Source organism: Erythrolamprus reginae, assembly GCF_031021105.1.
Source record: "Erythrolamprus reginae isolate rEryReg1 chromosome 13 unlocalized genomic scaffold, rEryReg1.hap1 SUPER_13_unloc_2, whole genome shotgun sequence".
Taxonomy (NCBI): Eukaryota; Metazoa; Chordata; class Lepidosauria; order Squamata; family Dipsadidae; genus Erythrolamprus; species Erythrolamprus reginae.
This window is the reverse complement of record NW_027248446.1, coordinates 616,460-642,264: the sequence shown is the minus strand read 5'-3', so window position 1 is coordinate 642,264 and position 25,805 is coordinate 616,460. Positions and strand designations below refer to the sequence as shown.

Below are 25,805 nucleotides of genomic sequence, written 5' to 3'. Positions count from 1 at the left end.
CTGGGCTGCTGGTTTTGCTGAGTTGTCAGGAGTCAAAGTGGTCTTGGCCTTATTCAATAAAACTCTGAAGAGAGACTGCTTGAATAGGCCTGCTAGTGGAGGCTGCTCAGGCAAGGTGGCCTCATCTCCGGATAGCTCATCCTCCTGGTCCATGGACATCTCTCCAAGGCCCTGATCCTCCTGGAAGGAGTCATGCACAGATGTGGCAACCTCAGGTACAGTCCAAGTATCCTGTCTGCTAGGTCTAGGAAGAGGGGAAGGTCGCTGCTAGGTGCCCACTGCAATGCCCTGAGAGTAGGCCGAGGCAATCATATCCTGCAAGGATGGAGACATTGCCTGCCAGTTGTCCATGGGGCCTCTAAGACCTGCTGCAGTTGGTGTAAATGTGGCTGCTGCAGCTTGAGTGGGTTAAGACCGTGGCTGTACCGCTGGTCTAGACCATTCTGCCCTCTGAAACCCTTCTGCAGGTGGAGCACTCAAAGGGTGATCAGGTGATAAGCCTCCCGCACTAGTGAGATGAAAGCCCTCTAACGCAGCCTCCAAGACCGAGGGACTCTGTTGGCGTGGAGGGAGAGTGCTTGAGGGGCTGGGCCCCTGTCTGGTCTTGGTTATTTCCAATTGGGCTTCCAGGGCTTTAATTCTCTTCTCAGCCTCCTTTAGGGCTGAGGAGTGGAATGATTTCCCTTTAGATTTAGTGCCCTGTGTCTTGTCCTTCCCTTTATTTGTTGAGGGAACTGCAGGCTCACTAGGGGCGTTTTGAGGTAACTGCGACATAATTGTAATAATTACTCACAGATAGTAAAATGAAGAGGCTCTTGCAGGATGCTAGTAAATTGCGAAATGACTAGCAAAATTGCGATGCCTAAAGAGTGCGTCATCGCCCCCCGGTGGCTGATTGGCCTATGACTCAAGAGGCCTCACCTTCGACCTCGTTGTCATGGCAACAGTTCTTAGTAACAATATGGCGGCCCTGGGGAAGCTTGATGCAGCTGAGTCATTGCCTCCCGACCTGAGCTCCTCCCAAAATGGCGGCCGTGACATCAGGTGGGAGGAGAAACTGTCCCTTAACAAGGTGAAGGAGAGCCTATGGTCCCCTTAGGTCGCCATCTTGCTGGTTAATTTTCGGGTGGCGCCACAGCCCCCTCTCAGCATTCTATCTCTCCTGAAGCCGGTCGCTCCGACGGCGGCGCCTCCTGGCCGCCGAACAGCTGATGGGGCTCACAAGCTCCTCTTATAATAATTTTGAGGCTTCCCTGCCGCCGCGCTTGAAACGCGGTCTTTTCAGCGGCCAAACAGCTGATGGGGCTCGCAAGCTCCTTTTACAGTAATCTCGAGGCTTCCCTGCCGCCGCGCTTGAAACGCGGCGGCAGGGAAACAGCTGATTTAGGCGAGGGGAAAACTGGAGGCAGCCGGGACTCCTCACACTCAGTATAAAAACCGATCCGGAGGTACTGCCTCGCGCTGGGCACCCAAAAGGAAACTGGAGAAAAGGTTATTTTTTAAAAGAAATAGAAGCATGAATTTATTAAACAATCTATCTCTTAAACTAGAGAGAACAAAACTCATAGTCCCTACACTATGACTGAGTTTTTAAAACTGACTGGAAGGGGGCAGTGGTGGGTGGGACATAATAATTATGCTAATTTCTAACTCAGTCCCTGCCTATAAGGCTGAAGTAATACCCACGTTGGACTCTCTGAGCAGTGCACTGGAGAACAAATCTCCCACCAACTCTTTTCTCAGCCTGAAAAGTTAGCCAGGATCCTTTCTGAGTTTCTTTCCCTCCCATTATGCAGCTGCAGGATTCTCCCCTCTGATCTGATCCTTCCCTAGGCAGCCTCTCTTCTCCTCATCCCTAAAGTCATTCACAGATACCATTACACTTCCTAAATTCACCCACGTTTCTAGGCTTCCTAGATTCGCCCACGTTTCCACAACACTGCTTGGCGTGCACTGGCTGCCGATAGGTTTCTGGTCACAATTCAAAGTGTTGGTAATGACCCATAAAGCCCATCATGGCATTGGACCAGAATACCTCCGAAACCGCCTTCTACTGCACGAATCCCAGCGGCCGATAAGGTCCCACAGAGTTGGCCTTCTCCGGGTCCCATCGACCAAACAATGTCGTTTGGCAGGCCCCAGGGGAAGAGCCTTCTCTGTGGCGGCCCCGGCCCTCAGGAACCAACTCCCTCTGGAGATTAGAACAACCCCCACCCTTCTTGTCTTTCGCAAGTTACTCAAGACCCACCTATATTGCCAGACATGGGGGAAACTAAGACATCTCCCCCAGGCTCTCTTATATTCTATGTTTGGTATGTATGTGTTGTATGGTTTATTTTAACAGTTGAGGTTTTTGCTATACAGTGATCCCTCGATGTTCGCGATCTCAATCTTCGCGAAACGCTATATCGCGATGTTTCCCACGATGACGTCACTCTCTTCCTTCCTCTTGCTCTCGAGCGGCAAACGACGGGTGGGCGGGTGAACGGGGCGAGCGGCGAGCGGCGGGGCGAACGGGGCCAGCGGCAGGCGATCGGCGATCGGCGGGCGAACGGGGGCGAGCGAGCGGTGAGCGAGCGGCGAGCGGCGCGATCGGTGGGCGAACGGGGCGAGTGGCGAGCGAACGGGGCGATCGGCGGGCGATCGGCGAGCGGCGGGCGAACGGGGCGAGCGGCGGGCGAACGGGGCGAGCGAGCGGTGAGCGAGCGGCGAGCGGCGCGATCGGTGGGCGAACGGGGCGAGCGGCGAGCGAACGGGGCGAGCGGCGGGCGATCGGCGATCAGCGGGCGAACGGGGGCGAGCGGCGGGCGAACGGGGCGAGCGAGCGGCGAGCGAACGGGGCCAGCGGCGAGCGAACGGGGCCAGCGGCGGGCGATCGGCGATCGGCGGGTGAACGGGGCCAGCGGCGGGCGAACGGGGCGATCGGCGGGCGAACGGGGCGAGCGAGCGGCGGGCGAACGGGGCCAGCGGTGAGCGAACGGGGCCAGCGGCGGGCGATCGGCGATCGGCGGGCGAACGGGGCCAGCGGCGGGCGAACAAGGCGATCGGCGGGCGAACGGGGCGAGCGAGCGGCGAGCGAACGGCGAGCGGCGCGAGCGGCGGGCGAACGGGGCGAGCGGCGAGCGAACGGGGCCAGCGGCGAGCGAACGGGGTCAGCGGCGAGCGAACGGGGCCAGCGGCGAGCGAACGGGGCCAGCGGCGGGCCAGTGGCGAGTGAACGGGGCGAGCGGCGGGCGAATGGGGCGAGCGGCGAACGATCGGCGGGCGAACGGGACGAGCGGCGGGCGAATGGGGCGATTGGCGGGTGAACGGGGCGATCGGCGGGCGAGCGGCGGGCAAACGGGGCGAGCGGCGGGCGAGCGGGGCGAGCGGCGGGCGAACGGGGCGAGGGGCGGGCGAACGGGGCGAGCGGCGGGGCGAGCGGCAGGCGAACGGGGCGAGCGGCGGGCGAACGGGGCGAGCGGTGGGCGAGCGGCGGGCGAACGGGGCGAGCGGCGGGCGAACGGGGCGAGCGGCGGGCGAACGGGGGCGAGCGGCGGGCGAGCAGCGAACGGGGCGAGCGGCGGGCGAGCGGGGCAATCGGCGGGCGATCGGCGGGTGAACGGGGTGAGCGGCGGGCGAGCGGTGAGCGGCGGGCGAGCGGGGGCGAGCGGCGGGCGAGCGGGGCGAGCGGCGGGCGAACGGGGCGAGCGGCGGGCGAACGGGGCGAGCGGCGGGCGAACGGGGCGAGCGGCGGGCGAACGGGGCGAGCGGCGGGCGAACGGGGCGAGCGGCGGGCGAACGGGGCGAGCGGCGGGCGAACGGGGCGAGCGGCGGGCGAACGGGGCGAGCGGCGGGCGAACGGGGCGAGCGGCGGGCGAACGGGGCGAGCGGCGGGCGAGCGAGGCGAGCGGCGGGCGAGCGGGGCGAGCGGCGGGCGAACGGGGGCGAGCGGCGGGCGAACGGGGCGAGCGGCGGTTTTTTGCTGTAATTCTTATTATTAGATTTGTTCCATTGTCTATACTGTTTTTTATTGTTGTTGTGATCCGCCCCGAGTCTTCGGAGAGGGGCGGCATACAAATCTAATGAAATAAATAAAATAAAAAAATAAAAAAATACCATATTTTTGGATTATAAAACACACTTCCTCTCCCCCCAAAAAGAGGGTGGAAACGTTAGTGCATCATATACACTGAATGCAGCCATTTTTGGCCTCCCTAAGGCCAGCTCCATCTGAAAACGGGTGAGTAGATGGTTTGGGAGGTGTGAAAATGATCCCGGGGGCTGAGGGAAGGCAAAACCTTTTTTTCTTATTTACCTCTTTGAAATCTTGGTGTATCTTATGCACAGCTGCATCTTACAGTCAACACTGGAAGTTCTAAAGATGTTGGATAACCATGTGTCTGAAGTGGTGTAGGGTTTCTTGCCTAGGCAGAGGTTCGGACTAGAAGACCTCCAAGATCCCTTCCAACTCTGTTATTCTATGTTCTAATACAGGGATCCTCAAACTATGTCCTGTGGGGTGGATATGGCCCACCAATGCAAAGTATCCCGTGCACGAAGTGGTGGAATTAAGCTCCGCCCCTTGCCCCACCCCTCACCATTGGCCTTATCTTCCCGCCAGCATCTACTCCAGTGGTGCTTCTGTCACTAGTTGAGCTGCCCTTCTGATGACACAGCTGCTGCCGGTGAGTGAGTAGGGGAGGGGCTGCTTTTAAAAATAGCCCTTTCAAAGTGGGTGGGTGGGGGACATGTCTCCATGTCTCCTAGCTTTTTCCAAATCAGCTGAAGTTGGCTAACACTCATTCAAGTGCAACCACAGTGTAAGGCCTGAAGGAGAATTCACCCATTACTTTGGTTCTTGCCATATATAAAGTACATCCACCCAATTGGTTGCTGGACCATTTTTGTAGCTTTCCTGTGTGTGGATACATATGCACAAGTGTGGCAAGAAGCAAATCAGTTTGAATTCTCTTTCCGGCTTAAAATCCCAAAGAACTAAAAAGAAGGAGGCTGGTCTCCCTTCCCTCCCCTGGCCCCCTCCCCTGCTGGCAGGCACTCACAGCTCTGCAAAGCCAGAAGCCTTTGGCTGGAACCGAAGGGAAGGACCCACGTGGGCCCCTAGAGAGGAGAAGGGAGGGGCCTTGATTGACAGCTTCTCTCAGCCTCTCACGACTTCTGTGCTCTGTGATCAGAAGTTATTTTGAAGGAAATCCTGTTTCTTTCATTCTTTTTTTAATGGCCTTTTTTAAAGAGCCTGAAGCTGCTGTTGTAATGAAGTTAGGCAAGTGGCAAGAAAGTTTGTGCTCTTTTTCCCTTTGGGGGGTAGGTATTATTATTATTATTATTATTATTATTATTATTATTATTATTATTATTATTATTATAATAATAATAATAATTTATTACATTTGTATGCCGCCCCTCTCCGAAGACCTATGAAGTAAATAGATTCCTCGGGGTGAGCAAGTACAGCTCAGGAAGGAGAAAGAGAAAAAAAATTGGACTGTTACATTGGCCTCACCCACCCAGTCACATGACCACCCACCTGGTCCCGCCCCCCCCCCCCCCCAGCCATCTGAAGGACCGTGAATCGCCCACCTATGTTTGAGGACCCCCGTTATAGTATTCAACTGGGGGACAATATACAATATATGTATGTGGATTTGTCTGTTTTTAAATATGCATTTTTAAAAATATGTTTGATCTACTTTTGTTTTGTCTTTGTAATAGTTCAATTTTTTGAAGCTTGTTTTTTTACCTTTTTAAATAAGAGAAAATTTCATGAGTGGAATATCAAGTTTGCAGAAAGAATATGCATGATTTCCACAGAGAGAAGGGTGCAGGAGTAAAAAGCAGTAGAAAAATCATCTAGGTTTTTTTTTTAGTACATAGGACTTGACTAACAATAGAGTCTCATATAAGAACATTAATGGTGGACTGGAAGAAAGATGAGGGACACCAAACTTGATATGCATGTTTGTGAAAATGACCTCAAAATCGTAGTTAACTGGAAACAGAATATGAGTCAGCAGGGAGATGTTCTTGGAAAGGAGGCAAATGCAGCCATAAGAATGCAGCTGCGAGAGCAATCATGGGCTTCCCTAAATATGCCCATGTCACACCAACACTCCGCAGTCTGCATTGGTTGCCAATCAGTTTCCGGTCACAATTCAAAGTGTTGGTTATGACCTATAAAGCCCTTCATGGCACCGGGCCAGATTATCTCCGGGACTGCCTTCTGCTGCATGAATCTCAGTGACCAGTTAGGTCCCACAGAGTGGGCCTTCTCTGGGTCCCGTCAACTAAACAATGACATTTGGCGGGACCCAGGGGAAGAGCCTTGTCTGTCGCGGCCCCGGCCCTCTGGAACCAACTCCCCCCGGAGATTAGAATAGCCCCCACCCTTCTTGCCTTTCGTAAGCTCCTTAAAACCCACCTCTGCCATCAGGCATGGGGGGACTGCTGTTTTTATCACTGTTGTTAGCCGCCCCGAGTCCACGAAGAAGGGTGGCATACAAATCCAATCAATCAATCAATCAATAATCCCAGGAAGTGAATGTTTTGGCTTGGGGAGACATCAACTCAAGGACCTGGTCCCCTTGCAGGCACCAAGCTTGAAGGAGAATTTGCAAAAAATATACATCAAGTTCAGGGAAGGACAAATACAGTATTTCGGAGTCTGCGGAGAGGGGCAGCAAACAAACCAAATAATAATAATAATAATAATAATAATAATTATTATTATTATTATTATTATTATTATTATTAGTAGTAGTAGTAGTAGTAGTAGTAGTAGTAGTAGTATAAGATGCTCCGGATTATCAGATGCACCTACCTTTTTTGGGGAGGAATACAAGGGGAAAAAATCTGCCTCCCAGCAATTTGCCTCCTTGCAGCAAGCAGCCCGTTTCAGCTTCAGCACAGCCTGATTAGCACAAGCAGAGAATTGTGGGTTGGATCGGCTTCATCAGCTGTTTCAGGCTGCAAGGATTGCCATAGGCTATTGCCTCCTCTGCACGCTCCATTTTCTGAGTGGTGGGGATCAGAAGGGGTGGAAAATGGGGCAGATGGAGGCAGCAATGTGAATATCTAAGCCTGAAACAGCTGAGCGTCGTGTGGATGCTTGTTTTAATCAGGCTGTGCTGAAACTGAAACAGGCTGTTTACCGTTTGCTGCAAGGAGGCAAATTGCTGGGAGGCAGAGGCCAAAGGGTGTGGGGCAGTAGGTGGGTGGGTCTACATTGGGTGTGTAAGATGAACCCAAATTTTCCCCCTCTTTTTGGGGTGGAGCAATATTGGGTTGCTACCAGTATGGAAAAGGGTGGCGCATTGGTAGCATAAGTTGAGCTGCACGTGTGTATCCCAGCGACATTTTGCTTGTGTGCGTGCAGAATGGGAATTCGCCCCGGGTGGGGGAGAGTGCACCTTATACTCTGAAAAAATCAACTGTGGCAAGGGGGACGTTTGCCCAGGTTCGCCTGGTGCACCAGTTGCGGCCCTATCTAGACCGGGACTCACTGCTCACAGTCACTCATGCCCTCATCACCTCGAGGTTCGACTACTGCAATGCTCTCTACATGGGGCTACCTTTGAAAAGGGTTCGGAAACTTCAGATCGTGCAGAATGCAGCTGCGAGAGCAGTCATGGGCTTCCCCAGGTATGCCCATGTTACACCAACACTCCGCAGTCTGCATTGGTTGCCGATCAATTTCCGGTCACAATTCAAAGTGTTGGTTATGACCTATAAAGCCCTTCATGGCATCGGACCAGAATATCTCCGGGACCGCCTTCTGCCGCACGAATCCCAACGACCGATTAGGTCCCACAGAGTTGGGCTTCTCTGGGTCCCGTCAACTAAACAATGTTGTTTGGAGGGTCCCAGGGGAAGAGCCTTCTCTGTGGCAGCCCTGACTCTCTGGAACCAACTCCCCCCGGGAGATTAGAACTGCCCCCACCCTCCTTGCTTTCCGTAAACTCCTTAAAACCCACCTTTGCTGTCAGGCATGGGGGAATTGAGATATCTCCCTCCTGGCCTATACAATTTATGTATGGTATGTTTGTATGTATGTCTGATTAATAATGGAGTTTTTAAAATGTTTTTAAATTATTAGATTTGTTATGAATTGTTTTATTGCTGTTGTGAGCTGCCTCGAGTCTACGGAGAGGGGTGGCATACAAATCTAATGAATGAATGAATGAATGAATGAATGAATGAATGAATGAATGAATGAATGAATAAGGTAAGGCAAGGAAGAGATCAAAGGAGCCGCTCGTAGCCTTGAGGAAAGAGAAGAAGGAGGAGAGCTGAAGATCGGGAGGAGTCTGGGAGCCCCTTTCCCAACGGACACCATCTCTCGGTTGAGGAGGGGAGGATGCAGCCGTCTTCCAATCACTGACACACGTCACACACCAGCCTAAGATCTGCTCACTGTTACTCCAGGGTGTCACACATGGAAAAATGAACTCAGTTACATGAGAGGAGACTTTAGCTGAATGAGAGAGAAAAATATCCTAAAAGGATGAGCTCTTTTAGAGCTGAGCCAGGAAAGCAGAGAAGTTCAGTCTCCCCTTCATGGATTATCTGAATGCAAAGACGGAGCAGCCGTGAGTCAGAGAAGCTTTAACTGGGATTGCTGCAGAGAGGAGGGGTTGGGCTAGATGGTCTCAGGGCCTCCTCCAAATTCATAAAGGTCAAATTCCACAATGCCAATCACAAACCTATACAGCATTTTCAAATTAACAGTGTTTAATACCGAAATGCCATGGTATCTCCTCTTTGGAACAGGGGCGGGTTCCTACCAGTCCAGTCCAGTCCAGTCCAGGCACAACGGTAGCAGCCTGCTGGTGACATCACTGGCCTCGTACTGGTCCCGAGGTACAAAATTTTTTTGAATGTTTTTTTTATTTTGGGATTTCTTTATTTTGCACAGAAGTCAGGTTTTCAGCATTGCACATGTGTCACCACTTTGTTTTTGGTGGCTTAAAAAAAAATTTTAAATGTTTTTCATTCTGCTTGTTGACCCACTCATGATGGTCACTGGCCTGGTACTGGTCCTTGGGGGCTGGCATTTTTCCCCATTTTTTTTCCTGAAATTTTTTGATTTTGGGGGGATTTCTTTATTTTATTTCTTTTTCTGAGCATGTGCAGAAGGAGGGAAGGAAAGAAAGGAGGAGAGAGAGAGATAAGAAAGAACGAAAGAAAGAAAGGGGAAGGAGGGAGGGAGTGGAGGGCGGAAGGACTGAGGAGGAAGTTTGGGTGGGTGACAGTGAGGGAGGGAAAGAAAGAAATAAAGAGGGGGGAGAGAAAGAGGAAGGAAAGAACGGAGGGAGAGAAAGAGATGGAGGGAGAGAGGGGGAAGGAGGCAGGGAGGGAGGGAAGGAGGAAGGAAGGAGAAGTTGAGTCGGTGGGTGGAAGAAATGGAGAGAAAGAAAGAAAGATGGGGGAATGAGAAAGAAAGAAAGGGGGAGGGAGGGGGAGGGAGGGAGGGGAGGGACTGAGGAGGAAGTTTGGGTGGGTGGCAGTGAGGGAGGGAAAAAAGAAAGAGGGGGAGAGAAAGAGGAAGGAAGGAACAGAGGGAGAGAAAGAGAGGGAGGGAGGAAGGGGGGAAGGAGGGAGGGAATGAGGAAGGAAGGAGAAGTTGAGTGTGTGGGTGGAAGGAATGGAGAGAAAGAAAGAGAGGGGGAGAGAAAAAGAAAGAGATGGAGGGAGGGAGTAAGGAAGGAGGAAAAGAAAGAAAAAAGAGAGGAGAGAGGGAGGGAGGAAGAACTGATGAGGTTTGGGTGTTTGGGTTGGTGGGAGCATGGGAGGGAAAGAAAGAAAGAGAGGGGGAGAGAAAGAGAGAGAGAGGGAGGAAGAGGAGGAAGGAAGGACTGAGGAGGAAGTTTGGGTGGGTGGGTGGGTGGGAAAGAAGGAGGGAAAGAAAGAAAGAGTGGGAGGGAAAGAGAAAGAAAGAAAGAAAGAAAGGGGAGGGAGTGGAGGGAGTGGAGGAAGGAAGGAAGGAGAAGTTGAGTGGGTGGGTGGAAGGAATGGAGTGAAAGAAAGAGAGGGGGAGAGAAAGAGAAAGAAAGAAAGAGGGAGGAAGGAAGCAAGGAAGGAAAGAGGGAGAAGGAAGATTGAGTGGGAGGGAGGAAAAAAGAAAGAAATAGAAAGGAGGGAGGGAGGAAGAACTGAGGAGGTTTGGGTGGTTGGGTTGGTGGGAGCGTGGGAGGGAAAGAGAGTGAGGGAGAGAGAGGAGGAAAGAAGGACTGAGGAGGAAGTTTGGGTGGGTGACAGTGAGAAAAGGAAAGAAAGAGAGAAAAGAAAAAGCCACAGCCACAGAATGGTAGTAAAATACTTGGGAAACACACACAAACACACACACACAAACACACACAGAACTTTGGAACCATTATCCCCTGAGTAATTCAATGGGGCAGATCTGTTGAGGTGGTTCCCCTCCTTCTCCTCAGGATTCCTCCTCCAAAGGATCTGAGATTCATGGATCCCTATCAGGACCCCCTACCTGCCACGGCTGCAGCCTTGGAGACCCCAACCTCTTTTCTCCCTCCGTCCTTCTCCTCCTCGATCTGGGGGAATAGGCGGCATTCAAGACATGGGCCAGAGTCTTCGTGAGGCAGTAAAAGTCATAGGGATTTGTGATCCATCTTCTGTCCCTTTTCTCCTGGGTCTCCAGTGGGGCTTTCTGGGTGCATCTCTTGCGGCCTTTGACAGAAAAGACATTCTTTGAAAGAGAACAGAGAAAATAAAGATCTTGAAAGTTTCCTTCCACAAAGAAATGGGGTTCAAAGGCTTCATCTTCTGGCCTTCTTTTGGGCAGATAACCAAAGTTCACAATACTGTGGATGTATTTGAGAAGTCTGTGCTTCTCCATTGGATACTCTGCAAAATTTGTGATGATCCAGACTTTCTCTTCAATGAGTCCCGGCAAGCGCATAAATGTTAAATGGAAAGGAAGAATTCTACCCAAAGGAAAATCAAATTCCATGAAGTGAACATAGACATTGACTTGTCTCCACTTAGAGAGGGCATCCCTGAGATAGGCTGTATATCCTGTTGTTGAGAATTGTTGTGATAGAACCACACAAATTCCATTCCTGACAAGCACAGGAGGGAAAGTCCTCATGAAATCCTCTCCCTTCTCTGTGTCTGAAGCAAAGAGGCCAATCAGGGTCCATCTGAAATGGAGGAGCAGTTGGACAATGGCTGGGTAGTGGATCCCTTCTTTCTGTTCCGTCTGGTGGAAAAAGGGGAATTTGCTTTTATCACTCAGAGCCTCTGAAGCAATTCCATGTCTGATCTGAAAAAGCAATGAAAATGCTGTGTCATATTTGGGGTCAGATCAAATCCAAAATATTACATTTTAATAAATCCAGCCTGCTTCTCATGAATGTATTGGAACAATTTGTAGTTAGACATTGTTGGAAATATTAAAGACAGAATATTAGCAAGATTGGATAATAAAAATGAAAAAGAATAAATTTTAAAAACTATAAACATTGTGAATAATATTACTGTACCACCTTCACAATTTACCACAATTAGATTATCACATTGAAATGCTGACTGAAGTATTATATTCCAATAAAGAGCCTATTATAATTTTTGAGGATTGGTGCATCTTTTTCTGTTTCTGTATCCTAGATTTTTTCTGGAGGACTTTTTTTAGCTTCTTCTCCAGTTATAGAAGAAACAGGGAGACCTCAGTTCCTAATACGATTTGTCAGTTGTATAATCCAAGATTTCTCTTTCATTGAACTTTTGTCTGTTTTCAGAGCCTGTCAGTTTTCGTAGACTAGAATTTATGCCGATATCCATATTTTCTGAATTTAGACATAGCAGAAATTGTATAAATTCCCAATACAATTGTGAGGGCAGCAGCTGGAGTCCTTTTACTCACCCCAAGACCTCAGAGGCCGTGATGGGGTTGGTTCTGCTAGTGATTTCTCTCTGAGGGTTTAGGACCTTTTGCCTCCACCAGTTGGACGAAGCTCTTTCTTCCGTCGCAGCTGATCGGCCGCTGCCTTCTCTCCCTCTCCCAAAGGCCCCTAGCTCTTGGCCCCAGCCCTTTCGTCACACAAATCCACCTTCGGTCACAGCCTTTTGGCCACATGGGACACTTCACCACCATCCAATCAGAACGGTTCTTGCAAAATGCTACTTTTGGAAGGAAAGAATGGAACAGTTTGCTCTTTCATACACACACACACCAGTTGAATGATAGAGAGGGAACCGACCTCAGTGGCCATCTAGGCTGACCCCCCTTCTCATTCAGGAGACTTACAGAATGACAGAGAGGGAAGAGACCTCAGTGGCCATCTAGGCTGACCCCCCTTCTCATTCAGGAGACTTACAGAATGATAGAGAGGGAAGGGGCCTCAGTGGCCATCTAGTCTGACACCCAGCTCAAGCAGGAGAATGAAACACAATGATAGAGAGGGAGGAGACATCAGAGACCATCTAGTCCAACCCTCTTCGCAAGCAGAAGAATTGGTCTTCCGGTCAAATTCTTGGGCTGCTAAATTGGCTGGTGGAACTCCTTGCCTCACAACAAGCTAATCCTTTAAAAGCTAATTTGGGAACCCAATCAGAGCAGTCCTCTCAAAAGAGGGGTGGGAGAGAGTGCTAGGTAGCATTGCCTTAGCAAAGGATAGATGTGAAGTTACTGGTTAATGTCTGGGGCCCCTTTATGACCTGCTCCTTATGGTAATCTTTGGAATTTTTACAATGCGTGGAGCAGTTATGACAAAAGAAAGAGTCAAGAGAGGCAAAAACCCGGAGGCTCCAGAAGTGGGGGTAGGGGCCATCCCCGCCTTCCACCCATACACATTTAACAAGAGTTGGAAGGGACCTTGGTGGTCATCCAATCCCACCCCGTTCTTCCACCCATACACATTTAACAAGAGTTGGAAGGGACCTTGGTGGTCATCCAGTCCCACCCTGTCCTTCCACCCATACACATTTGTCATATTCTGACCTGCTAAATTGGCCAGGGGAACACACTGCTACATGGTCCTCTCTCAAACTCCCTTTGCATTTCTCTCTCTCTCGCGCTCTCTCTCTCCAGGGTCCCTTCCAACACTTTTTAATTTGTTTGGGAATCTGTAGATGTCACCGACTTGAGAAGGGGGTTGGACTAGAGGACCTCTGTGGTCCCTTCCATCTCACCAATTCTGTAGAAATCTGCTTGAGAAGGGGGTTGGACTAGATGATCTCTATGATTCTAGATGACCTCCTTAAAGTCCCATCCAATTCTGTAATTGTCACCTGTTTGAGAAGGGGGTTGGACTAGATGCCCTCTAGTTTGTTTGTCATAACTGCTTGTTCCCTTTGCATCTGCCTCGAGGCATCGTAAAAATTCCACAGATAATCATGACGAGCAGGTCATAAAGGGCCCCCAGACAGCAACCAGCCTTCACTTCTGTCCTTTGCTAAGAGAATTCTACCTAGTTCTCTCTCCCACCCCTCTTTTGTGAGGACCAATCTGATTGGAATATGGAATCTGATAGATATGGAATTAAAATTACCAAGTACAGAATTTAATTATAAAAAAAGAGCATGTGGTAAGCTGTTCTCATATCTCCTTGAAATGCTAATTGTTTTAGAAAACTCCTGTTTCTTTGATGTGATATATGGTAAAGGGGTCATGAGGTCCATTGCCCCAACTAAATGTGACCAGGTATGCCAATTTCTGGAATGATAACTCCTATATTTTTGTCAATCTTTTGTTAATTCCTGTTTCTTTGAAGATGAGGAGCTTTTTGGTGATTTTATTTCCATATCTATTGATGGGATAACTATCGGAGTTTAGCTTTGTTGAAAACAAAAGTTAATTGCTGCTGATAATGTGTGTGTGTGTGTGTGTGTGTGTGTGTGTGAAAGAGCTCCCAAAGCCCCCACACACTTTGGGGACTCTCCACATGAATGCAGAAGAAGACATGGGATCGTCTAGATGCCCAGAGTATGAACAGACCTCTCTCTCTCTGCAAACAGGAAAGGATCATCAGCCTCCCCAAGTTTTTCCCACAAAGCCCCCTGCCCCCCCACTTTGGGGACCGATACCTCTTTTCACCCCTCCTTCATTCGTCTTGAGGGTTCCCAGAAGTGGGAGGGGGAGGGGGCTTTGGGAGTTCTTTCACACACACAAACAAACACCCACACCCACACATACCAATTCTACTCAGAACCCCTCCTCAAGCAGGAAACTGATACAGAGTCATAGAGATCGATGGCACCTCAGAGGCCATCTAGTCCAGCCCTCTTCACAAGCAGGAGAATTGGTCTCCCGGTCAAATTTCTGGGCTGCTAAATTGGCTGGTGGAACTCCCTGCCTCACAACAAGCTAATCCTTAAAAAGCTAATTTGGGAAGCCAAAGATTGGTCCTCACAAAAGAGGGGTGGGAGAAAGAGCTTGGTAGCATTCTCTTAGCAAAGGACAGAAGTGAAGGCTGGTTGCTGTCTGGGGCCCCTTTATGACCTGCTCGTTATGATTATCTGTGGAATTTTTGCGATGCCTCGAGGCAGATGCAAAAGGAACAAGCGGTTATGACAAAACAAACTAGAAGGCATCTAGTCCAACCCCCTTCTCAAGCAGGTGACCCTTACAGAATTGGATGGGACCTTAAGGAGGTCATCTAGAATCATAGAGATCATCTAGTCCAACCCCCTTCTCAAGCAGATTTCTACAGAATCAGAGAGAGGGAAGGGACCACAGAGGTCTTCTAGTCCAACCCCCTTCTCAAGTCGGTGACATCTACAAATTCCCAAACAAATTAACAAATTAACAAGTGTTGGAAGGGACCCTTGAGAGAGAGGGGGGGGACATGATCGAAACATTTAAATATGTTAAAGGGTTAAATAAGCTTCAGGAGGGAAGTATTTTTAATTGGAAAGTGAACACAAGAACAAGGGGACACAATCTGAAGTTATTTGGGGGAAAGATCAAAAGCAATGTGAGGAAATATTATTTCACTGAAAGAGTAGTAGATCCTTGGAACAAACTTCCAGCAGACGTGGTTGGTAAATCCACAGTAACTGAATTTAAACATGCCTGAGATAAACATATATCCATCCTAAGATAAAACACAGGAAATAGTATAAGGGCAGACTAGATGGACCATGAGGTCTTTTTCTGCCGTCAGTCTTCTATGTTTCTATGTTTCTATGTAGAGAAATGCAAAGGGAGATTGAGAGAGGACCATGTACCAGTGTGTTCCCTTGGCCAATTTAGCAGGTCAGACTTTGTCAAATGTGTAAGGGTGGAAGAACGGGGTGGGATTGGATGACCACCAAGGTCCCTTCCAACTCTTGTTAAATATGTATGGGTGGAAGGTGGAGATGGCCCCCTACCCCCACATCTGGGGCCTCCGAGTTTTTGCCTCTCTTGACACTTTCTTTTGTCATAAGTGCTCCACGCATTGTAAAAATTCCAAAGATTACTATGAGGAGCAGGTCATAAAGGGGCCCCAGACAGTAACCAGTAATTTCACATCTGTCCTTTGCTAAGAGAATGCTACCTAGCTCTCTCTCCCACCCCTGTTTTGAGAGGACTGCTCTGATTGGGTTCCCAAATTAGCTTTTAAAGGATTAGCTTATTGTGAGGCAGGGAGTTCCTCCAGCCAATTTAGCAGCCCATGAATTTGACTGGAAGACCAATTCTCCTGCTTGCGAAAGGGGTTGGACTAGATAGTCTCTGAGGTCTCTTCCCTCTCTATCATTCTGTTTCATTCTCCTGCTTGAGCTGGAGGTCAGACTAGATGGACTCTGAGGTCCCCTCCATTCTCCTGAATGAGAAGGGGGGTCAGACTAGATGGCCACTGAGGGCCCTTCCCTCTCTATCATTCTGTAAGTCTCCTGAATGAGAAAGGGGGACAGACCAGATGGCCACTGAGGTCGCTTCCACCTCTATCATTCAACTGGTGTGTGTGTGTATGAAAGAGCAAACTGGATAGAATAAAACATAATATTAACTTAATAATACAAGACGAAATAGTTACAAAATTAAAGAAGACTAACCAATATCAATTTGAAACTGCGAATAAAATAGGCAGATGGCTTGCTTACAAATTAAAAAAAGAGGAACAAGAACGATACATACTAGTCTTAGAGGACAAAAATGGAGAAATGCAACATATAATGGAAAAAAAAGAACATAGTAGTTGAATATTATGCTCACTTATATCAAAGGGAAGAAACAAATCAAGATCAATTAAACAAATACCTAGAAGAAGCAAAAGTACAAAAAATAATAGAATCAGATAAAATTACATTAGATGAAGAAATAACTTTATTAGAAGTTGAAAACGTGATAGCTAAACAAAAGAATAATAAAACCCCAGGTCCAGATGGGATACCGGCCGAATTTTATAAAGAATTAAAGGAATTATTAGCCGAAATTTTAGTAATAATATTTAATGAAGTTTTAGAAAAAGGATTGTTACCTGCATCTTGGACACAAGCCCTAATAAGTTTAATCCCGAAAGACCCGGGGGAAAAAGAACATATACAAAACTACAGACCAATATCACTTCTCAATGTTGATTACAAAATTTTTATGACAATAATGGCAGGGAGACTTAAACCAATTCTGAATAAAATAATAAAGGATGATCAAAATGGATTCCTACCAGGAAGATACATACGAAATAACACAAGAACGATATTGAACATTTTAGAATATTATGAGGCACATTCAGAGAGACAATTAGCGTTAATATTTTTAGATGCCCAAAAAGCTTTTGATGACCTGAGATGGGAATTTACTCTGGAATTAATTTAAAAAATGCAATTTGGTCCAAAAATGATAAAAATGATTCAAACTATATATAATATTCAGTCAGCCCAAATTATACTTAACGGTGAATTAACAAACGCCTTCCAAATTTCAAAAGGAGTCCGTCAAAGATGCCCCCTATCCCCGCTTCTATATATTTTAGCAGTGGATACATTGCTCAATCAAATAAGAACTAATATAAGAATTACAGGCCTGAAGGTTAAAAAACAGGAATTTAAGGTGCAGGCTTATGTGGATGACTTGGCATTTATTTTGGATGATCCAACAGACACTGGTGAATATTTATTGAAAGAAATACAACAATATGGAGAGGTAACAGGACTAAAAATTAACAAACAAAAAACTAAAATCATAACTAAAAATATGGATATCAAACAAGAGCAGGAGTTAGAAAGAATCTTAGGAATTCAAATTGTTAAAAAAGTAAAATATCTGGGTATAATATTAACTAAAAGATGCGGCATGATTCAAAAAGATAACTACGACTCACTTATTTAAAAAATGGAGCAACAACTAATTAAATGGAACAAAATTCATATTTCATTATCAGGGAGTATAGCTACAATTAAAATGTCCATTTTACCTAAATTTTAATATTTATTTCAGACTATTCCAGTGAAACTGAACAAATTTTTTTTTACTAAAATAAACACAACTATTTCCAAATTTATCTGGGAGGGGAAAAAACCAAGGGTAAGACTTAAATTTCTACAAGACAAAGTTACACAAGGGGGATTTGGCTTACCAAATTTTGAAAGCTATTACCAAGCAGCGGTCCTGCTGTGGCTAAAATACTGGATAAATCTCCAAAACCAAAGATTACTGGCATTAGAAGGGCATAATATTTTACAGGGATGGCACAGTTTTTTATGGAATGAAAAAGATAAGATTTCAGTATACTGTACTTCAAAAATCATATGATTAGAAATTCCCTAATAAATACATGGCTGAAAATTAAAAAAAGAGCACTATTCTAAAATCCCAAGGTGGTACTCCAGCCTGGAAGCTCTTACGCACCCTAATCTATTCCAAATGCAAAAATTGCTGACCTACAATCACATATTGGATGAGAAGGGAAGCATAAAAACTAGGTATCAATTAGAAAATCAAACAATATTGACTGGTGGTCTTACTCCCAAATTTGGACAAAATGGAACAAAGATAAAAAGAAAGAGGGAATACAAGAAAAAGATAGTTTAATTGACAAATTACTATTAGAACATGATAAAAAATTTATGACTAGAATGTATAATTATATAATGTGATACAAAATGGAAACCGAGATAGTAAAAGAAAATATGATTAGTTGGGCTCAAAATATAGGTTATAATATTTATATAGAGCAATGGGAGCAAATGTGGAAAAATTTGAAACTAACAAAATCAATATCATACAAGGAAAATTCACAAAAAATGTTCTATAGATGGCATCTAGCCCCAGCCAGATTGGCTAAGATCTATCCCAATCTGAAGCCAAACTGCTGGAGGTGTAACAACAAAACTGGATCCTTTTACCACGTATGGTGGACATGCCCACAGATAAAAAAGTTTTGGAAAAAAATCCAAACATGGATTCAAGAAATCACGGCAATCACATTAAAACTAAAACCAGAATTTTTTATTTTGGGCATAATAGATCTAGATTGTAAAAAAGAGGACTTTTATCTGATTCAACATATAATTACAGCCACGAGAATCACAATTGCGCACAATTGGAAAAAAGAGGACACACCAACCGAAAGAGAAACTATTAAAAAATATACGACTGTGCAGAAATGGACAGACTCACCCAAAAACTTAAAAACAAAGAGGATTCAAGATACTATGAGATTTGGAAAAAATTCTATGATTGGGTAACGAAAAGAAAAAAGGTAAAATGTAAACTAAATATAGGCTAAGGATTGAGAGTGATCAAATATAAAACTCTGAATATCTTTATCGGATTGTTATCAACATCTTTTTCAATCCAATCGGTCCTTAATTCAAGTGTAGACTAGAAAAATAGTGGAAAAAACCGTGGCAACCATATGCCGCACAATGTATAATCTAAGAAACTTAGAACTGTTAGAAACAGTTCACGGGTGGGTGCGGGCGAAGGAAGAGTCAGAAGGTAACAATTTATTTAGACAGAAGGTTTTAAATTTAATTTTTACTATTGATATATCTGATTTGCTATTGATACACATGTTGAAATGATAGAGTTCATTTAAACAGATTAATTATATGACATAAATATAATAAGGACATGGTGAATATATGTCGATATAATGAGGCAAATTACGATGTATCTGCTCTTCCTTCCGTGTATATTTTTGTAAATTCAATAAGAAATATTTTTTTAAAAAAAGAAAGAGCAAACTGTCCCATTCTTTCTTTCCCAAAGTAGCATTTTGCAAGAACCGTTCTGATTGGATGGTAGTGAAGTGTCCCATGTGGCCAAAAGGTTGTGGCTGAATGTGGATATTTGTGACGAAAGGGCTGGGGCCAAGAGCTAGAGGCCTTTGGGCGAGGGAGAGAAGGCAGCGGCCGATCAGCTGCAGCAGACGAAAGAGCTTCGTCCAATTGGCGGAGACAAAAAGTCCCATCCCCCTTTGTGAAGCCCCAAACATCAGAGGGGTGAAGAACATGGGGGAAACCTTGGCCTCTTATACATTGATAGTTGAGGGTAAGGAAGCTGGAGAGCTATGAGGGTTCTATTTAAGCTCCACTCTCACTCAGGCCCTTTCTCAGTCTGAGCTCCTTTGATGATGAGGGTCCCAGATTCAGTCTCAGAGAAAACAACCCCAGGTAAGGAAAGGTGCTACACGCTCCATTGGCTGACCAACTGTGGCTAACATGTCATTTCCCAAAGACCGTAATTTTTAAACTGGATTGATTAATTATCAGATAATTATTACGACAAAAGAATCCAAGTCTTCTTCACAGAGTATACAATCCAATGTGTAAGTATATAATATCATTTTGTTTGTGTAAATTAGTGAGTTCCAATAGGTATTTAGCATGCTCAACATGTGTACCTATAACAGAACTTAAAACACAATAAAAGAATTGGAAGGGACCTTGGAGGTCTTCTAGTCTAACCTCCTCCTCAATCAGGGGACCATATACACTTCCAGACAAGTAGCTGTGTGGTCTCTTTTTAAAAATCTCCAGTGTTGGAGCACGCACAACTTCTGGGGACAAGTTGTTCCACTGATTAATTGCTCTAAGTGTCAGGAAAGTTCTCCTTAGTTCTAGGTTGTTTCTCTCCGTGATTAGATTCAATCCACTGTTTCTGGTCTTGTTTTCCAGTTTTTGGAAAATAGGTACACATCCCCCCTATTCTTTGGGGGAGCCCCTGAAATATTGCACACTGTTATTAGGTCACTGTGAGAAAAGGAAAAATAATGACCCAGGAGTCAGGTGAACAGGAACAGATGTTTACTATCTCGCTAATCAAGGAGAGGCCGACTCAGGTAGAGAATCACCCCTGAAGAAGGCAATTGACATCTTCACATGTCCATTTTTATACCAAATCGACAATACATACGTGACTCCCAGTATAGCAAACACTCCCATAAGGCATGACGTGAGCAATGACATATGTTCTTGATGTGGTTTTTCCTCTTACTTAGGGACTAGCCCCAGTTTCATATCCTGTTTTTCACACAATAAGCTAAAAATACAATATGTGTTCATAATACTGCTTCACACGCATGGTTATATAATGGTACAGAGGGAAGGTCATTTGAGAATAAAAGACAACTTGATATCACAAAATGGCTCCACTTTGGTTCCCTTCTTTACACAAAAGAAACCATCTTTACATTTTCCTCTCAGTCACTCAAAGTCCTTATCATTCAACTAGACATATTCAATTCCTGCAACCATTCTTCATATGTTTTAGTCTCCAGACCCTTAATGTAAGATCCTTGCTGGAATGAGAGGCTGCGCTCTTGTGGTGAATAACGGTTCTTTTATTAACAAGTAGTAATGGTTACAGAACTAAACATAATACAACGTGGCCGTGCCTGGCAGCTATATATATGCCCGGCTGCCAGGCTCAGCCAACCAATCACATTAAGGTATTCTCCCACCCAAGAAATATGGGGCGGATACAAGGCTTAACTGTCCTCTGGACACAACACTTAATCATCTTAGTCTCTACATTTTTAAAATAATATTGTGATCAAAATTGGATGCAGTATTCCAAGTGTGGTCTTGCCAAGGCATTGTAAAGCGATACTATTACTTCACATGATTTTATCCATCTGTTGATGCAAATGTTCTTGGCGTTTTTGGCTGGTGCCAAACATTGTGGGTCCATTTTTAACTGATTGTCCACTAAGACTCCAAGATCCCTCTCACAGTTATTACAATTGTGGCAGATTTCACCCAATATGTAAGTGTACATTTGGTTTCTCCAGCCTAAGTCTAAAACCTTACATTTCTCTACATTGAATTTCATCTTGTTAGGGTTCAAGTCTATCTAGATCCTACCGGATCTTCACCTTATCTTCTGGGGTGCTGCCTATTCCTGCCACTGTAGTGTTGTCCTCAGATTTGATGATTTCCCCATTTCTCACCTCATCCAAATCATTCATGAATTTGTTGAAGAGTCCTGGGCCTAAAATGGAACCTGGGGGTCCCTCACTGCTGGTTTCCCTCCAGGCAGACGTAGTTCCATTGAGGACCACCGGCTGACTCCATCTGGGCATCAGGCTGCCTATCTCACATAGATTTTAGCTTACCGAGAAATAGGTTGTGGTTTACCTTGTCAAAGCCTTTCTGAAATCCAAGTGCTGTATACTATGTGCACTGCCTTTCACTGGTCCACTAGTTTAGTTTAGTAAATGAAATAACATTTATTTATGATCTGGTTTTTTTATCCAGCATTAGTCCTAGTAAGTCATTCATATCTATACTGAATAACAGGGGTTTAAATATGTATCTTTCCTTTCCCTGCTTGGTAAGCATAGGTCCTTCTTCTCGTGGCCCCATTGAGCCCAAACCTCCCTCTCCAACAAGGGCTTGGATCAGGGCCAACAGGCTGAGCTCCATTTGGAGGGCAATCCATTTTCTCCATCCTATTTATCTGTTCATTGAGTCAAATGCTGCACTAACATCTAGAAAGCCTGTAAACCTTGTTTTTCCTCACTGATATAGATTAGATATTCCATGACCAATTTGTGCCAATAGATGATCATTAACTTATGCATTGTTTCTTCTAAAATCTACATAGTTTTTAACTCTACTTAAAACCTTCTGTTTCTTCTGCAAGGAATGCATTTTTCTCACGTTTAACTAAGAGGATCATGGCATAAATTTTAGCCACAATATCTGCTAGTCCATTTGGTCTATAATTGCTAGAGTCCTTTTTATTCCCTATTCTAGTTACATAAAACGCAACTATTGCCAACTTCAATCCGAGTGGATAGGGCAGGTCTTGTCTTCTAAAATGAAGATGCCAATAGGGGCCCCAACAACTAGAGATATTTTGGGATCAATTAACTAGTTGGTAGAATGTCTTCTCCAGGGAAGGTATTGCTTGCATCTCAGGCCTTTTATGATTAATCTCGACATGGACATAATGGGGTAGAACATTGACATTTTTGTTAATATGGAGGAAATCACTTCCTGAATTCCATGCAGAAAACATGATTGCATCTATTGCTCATCTACCATCACCCACCACTTACTTTTACCAGATGGAGAAAAGCACAAACAAACCTGTGGGACTTTGTAGGTGCCTCCTATTGTTGACATCTGGATGGAGATTTCCCTGTCAGCCATATCAAGAAGAGCCAGAAGGTTGTCCTTCTTTCCACAGCCATAGTTGGGGACATTGGCTTCTCCAGTGGAGAGAATGTCCAGCAAGACATCTGAAGTGTGGAAAGTGCTGATATAGTTGTCATGGATATTGCAGCCAAGTGTGAGATTGTGCATGAACTGGGAATTCTTGTTCATCAGTTGAATGTTGAAAATGAATATTAAGGCATGTGCAAAACTATAATGATCCCTATTGTAAGAAAAAATGTTATTATAATCAACAGCAACATCAAATACTTCTTTTAATATATACTACTCAAAAAAATAAAGGGAACATTCAAAGAACCCATCCTAGATCTGAATGAATGAAATATTCTCATTGAACACTTTGTTCTGTACAAAGTTGAATGTGCTGACAACAGCATGTGAAAAGCAACACAATTAGTGCTGTTTCCTAAGTGGACAGTTTGATTTCACAGAAGTTTGATTGACTTGGAGTTATATTCTGTTGTTTTAAGTGTTCCCTTTATTTTTTTTTGAGCAATGTATAATCTTCCACATGCCTAGTGAACCAAAAGCAATGATCAGTTACACAAATATGGAAATCGACTGAGGTACGGCAACTACAATTGATTCCCCAATTACTTCAAATAAAATCCATTATTTAAATGATGAATTAAGGATTGAACAGAGAGAGGAAAATAATCTGCAGCCCTTTTAGCTTTTTCTCAGGCCCCTTTTTGAGTCTCATTCACAAAACCAGACAAAAACGAGAAGCCGTGGAAATCAAAATCATTCAGGAAATTAGACATATTCACAATATAGGAATAAATGAGGAAAAAAGATAAAATAAGGAGAGTGTTAGAACAGAGGGAGTGCAACTCCATCACCCTGAATGACTTACGGATCCTGGAAAACAAACTGAAGAGAAGGAGCCATGTTGAAAAGCAACTTTGTATGCAATGTTTCATCTGCAGTGATGACTACACCAATGAGATGGTCTCCTGGGCTGTAAAAGCTCTGTGGTTGTTTTCCATCCTGGTGCTCCAAACTCAGTGGGCATTTCCTTCTCAGCTTCCCAGAGACTGGATGGGACACAAGCAGCACCACAACCAGAAGCAGGAGGTCCATCATCCATGGGGTGACTCAATCAATCTCCTTTCTGTTCCTAAAGAAGAATTCAGAGGATTTTCAAAAGTAGGGATATGATCCAGTTGCTTTCCTGATTGAAACGCAGCTTCACCTGGAAAGGAGAGAGACGTACATGCAAGAGATTCTGCTTGTCTCCAAACTCCCTATTTCTCTACCCAAAGTCTCCCCTGGAGGATTCAGCCCAGGAGCAGAGCTGAAACGTTGATCGTAATAATTCTCCCTCTAAGGAGAGATCCCTGGATGATTCAACTTTGGGGGATTCTCTGGAGAGGAATGAAAGGGAAATAATCCCCCTATGGCACCTAATGGCAGGGGCAGAGATGGAATTAAATGGGTCATCTCAAATTGAGAAGTTTTGGAGCTCCGTGCTGGAAACTGACCCCGGAGGGAATACACGGCAACTGTGACTGAAGAAACAAATAAATCTGACATTTGTTGGCATGAAGACAAAATCCCAGGGGCCAGTTAATGCCATAGCATCTCACAGGTCTGAGATAGCTGCCTGCCGAGTTAAAGCCAACACGTATTTAACTTTATTTTGAAAGTTAAAGCTCAAAGGCCCCACACAAAAGGGCTGATGCAACTTTAGTGAAAATCTAGTTGCCAGAACTTTTCAGAGTTAAAAAAAACTTTTAATTTTGAAGAGTTAAAATAAACTTTTCTCTATGTCTCTATGTCTCTCTTTCTCTCTCTCTCTCACACACACACAGAGAAACCCAAAAAGAAGTTAGAAGAAAACTGGCTAGCTTAGCAAACTGAAGATGAGTGGACTTCAACCCCCAGAATTCCACTGTCAGCACTCAGCGACCTGCCTCACCTGGGCCTTTCCATGCTTTAGTTGTTCCTCTCGCTGCCTGTAGGGGGCAGTCTGGGCTATTGCCTTTAAATCCTAACTGGCCTCCTCAGGCAGTGAGTAGGACAACTAAAGCTGGCAAAGACACATCTGTTGTTTTTTTAGGCCCATTCTCACAAGGCCTTTTGAACATCTTTATTTGAAGAAACACCAATCCTTTAGCCAATGATTTATTTGTGGGGTTTTGTGTTCTCTGTCCAGGTGTCGTCCTCTTGTGGGTAGAATGGAAGGAAAAACCACCAGTGCACCTCTCTTTTTGACTGTGTTGCCCAAGTGGTCATAGTCTTTCATTATTGCATTCAAGTTCTTCCCTGTGTCATTTGTTCCACCATGGATCACCAGTAGGGGGCAGTAGTCAGTGGGCTTTATTATTTTAGCTTTTAACTCTACTTAAAACCTTCTGGTTCTTCGGCAAGGAATGCATTTTTCTCAAGTTTAACTAAGAGGATCATGGGATAAACTTTAGCCACAATATCTGCTAGTCCATTTGGTCTATACTTGCTAGTGTCCTTTTTATTCCACATTTCAGATACAGAAAATGCTGCTGTTGCCAACTTCAATCTGAGTGGACACGGCAGACTTTATTTCTATGTGAAAATGAAGATGTCAATAGAGGCCCCAACAACCAGGGATATTTTTTTGATCAGTTCAATAGTTGGTAGAATGTCTTCTCCATGGAAGGTATTGCTTGTATTTCAGGCCTTTTATGATTAATCTCAACATGAACATAATGGGGTAAAACATTGACAATTTTGCTAATATGGAGAAAACTAGTTCTTTAATTCAACCAAGTGGTCGTAGTCTTTCATTATTTCATTCAAGGCCTTCCCTGTGTCATTTGTTCTACCATGGATGAGCAGTAGGGGGCAGTAGTCAGTGGGCTTTATTATTTTGGTAATGTTTTGCGTTACGTCAGAGATTTTAGCTCCAGAGAGGCAGCACATCTCTCTGGTTTATTTTATTTATTCAATTTTTATGCCGCTCTTCTCTTTAGACTCAGGGCGGCTTACAATAGGTTAGCAACAGCACTTTTTAACAGAGCCAGCCTATTGCCCCCACAATCCGGGTCCTCATTTGACCCACCTCAGAAGGATGGAAGGCTGAGTCAACCTTGAGCCGGTGATGAGATTTGAACCATTGACCTACAGATCTACAGTCAGCTTCAGTGGCCTGCAGTACAGCTCTCTACCTGCTGCGCCACTCTGGCTCCTGGTTTGGTTGTCCGGTCTCCAGATGGTTCAGTTCCCCTGAGAATTGAGTCACCCATCAGCAGCTTTCTCCT

General features: G+C 45.3%; 1 protein-coding gene across 1 annotated transcript in view; it reads right to left on the bottom strand.

Annotated features, from left to right (window-relative positions):
• Window positions 1-23,668, bottom strand: part of LOC139155158 (vomeronasal type-2 receptor 26-like) — a 39,622-nt gene extending 15,954 nt beyond the window's left edge. The window contains exons 1-3 of the mRNA XM_070730241.1: window positions 23,423-23,668; window positions 22,480-22,756; window positions 10,484-11,278 (exon numbers count right to left, since the gene is read on the bottom strand). Coding sequence (XP_070586342.1) covers window positions 10,484-11,278; window positions 22,480-22,756; window positions 23,423-23,652 — 1,302 coding nt within the window. The 5' untranslated portion in view covers window positions 23,653-23,668. The remainder of the gene's footprint in view (window positions 1-10,483; window positions 11,279-22,479; window positions 22,757-23,422) is intronic.
• Between the last annotated feature and the right edge of the window lie 2,137 nt (window positions 23,669-25,805).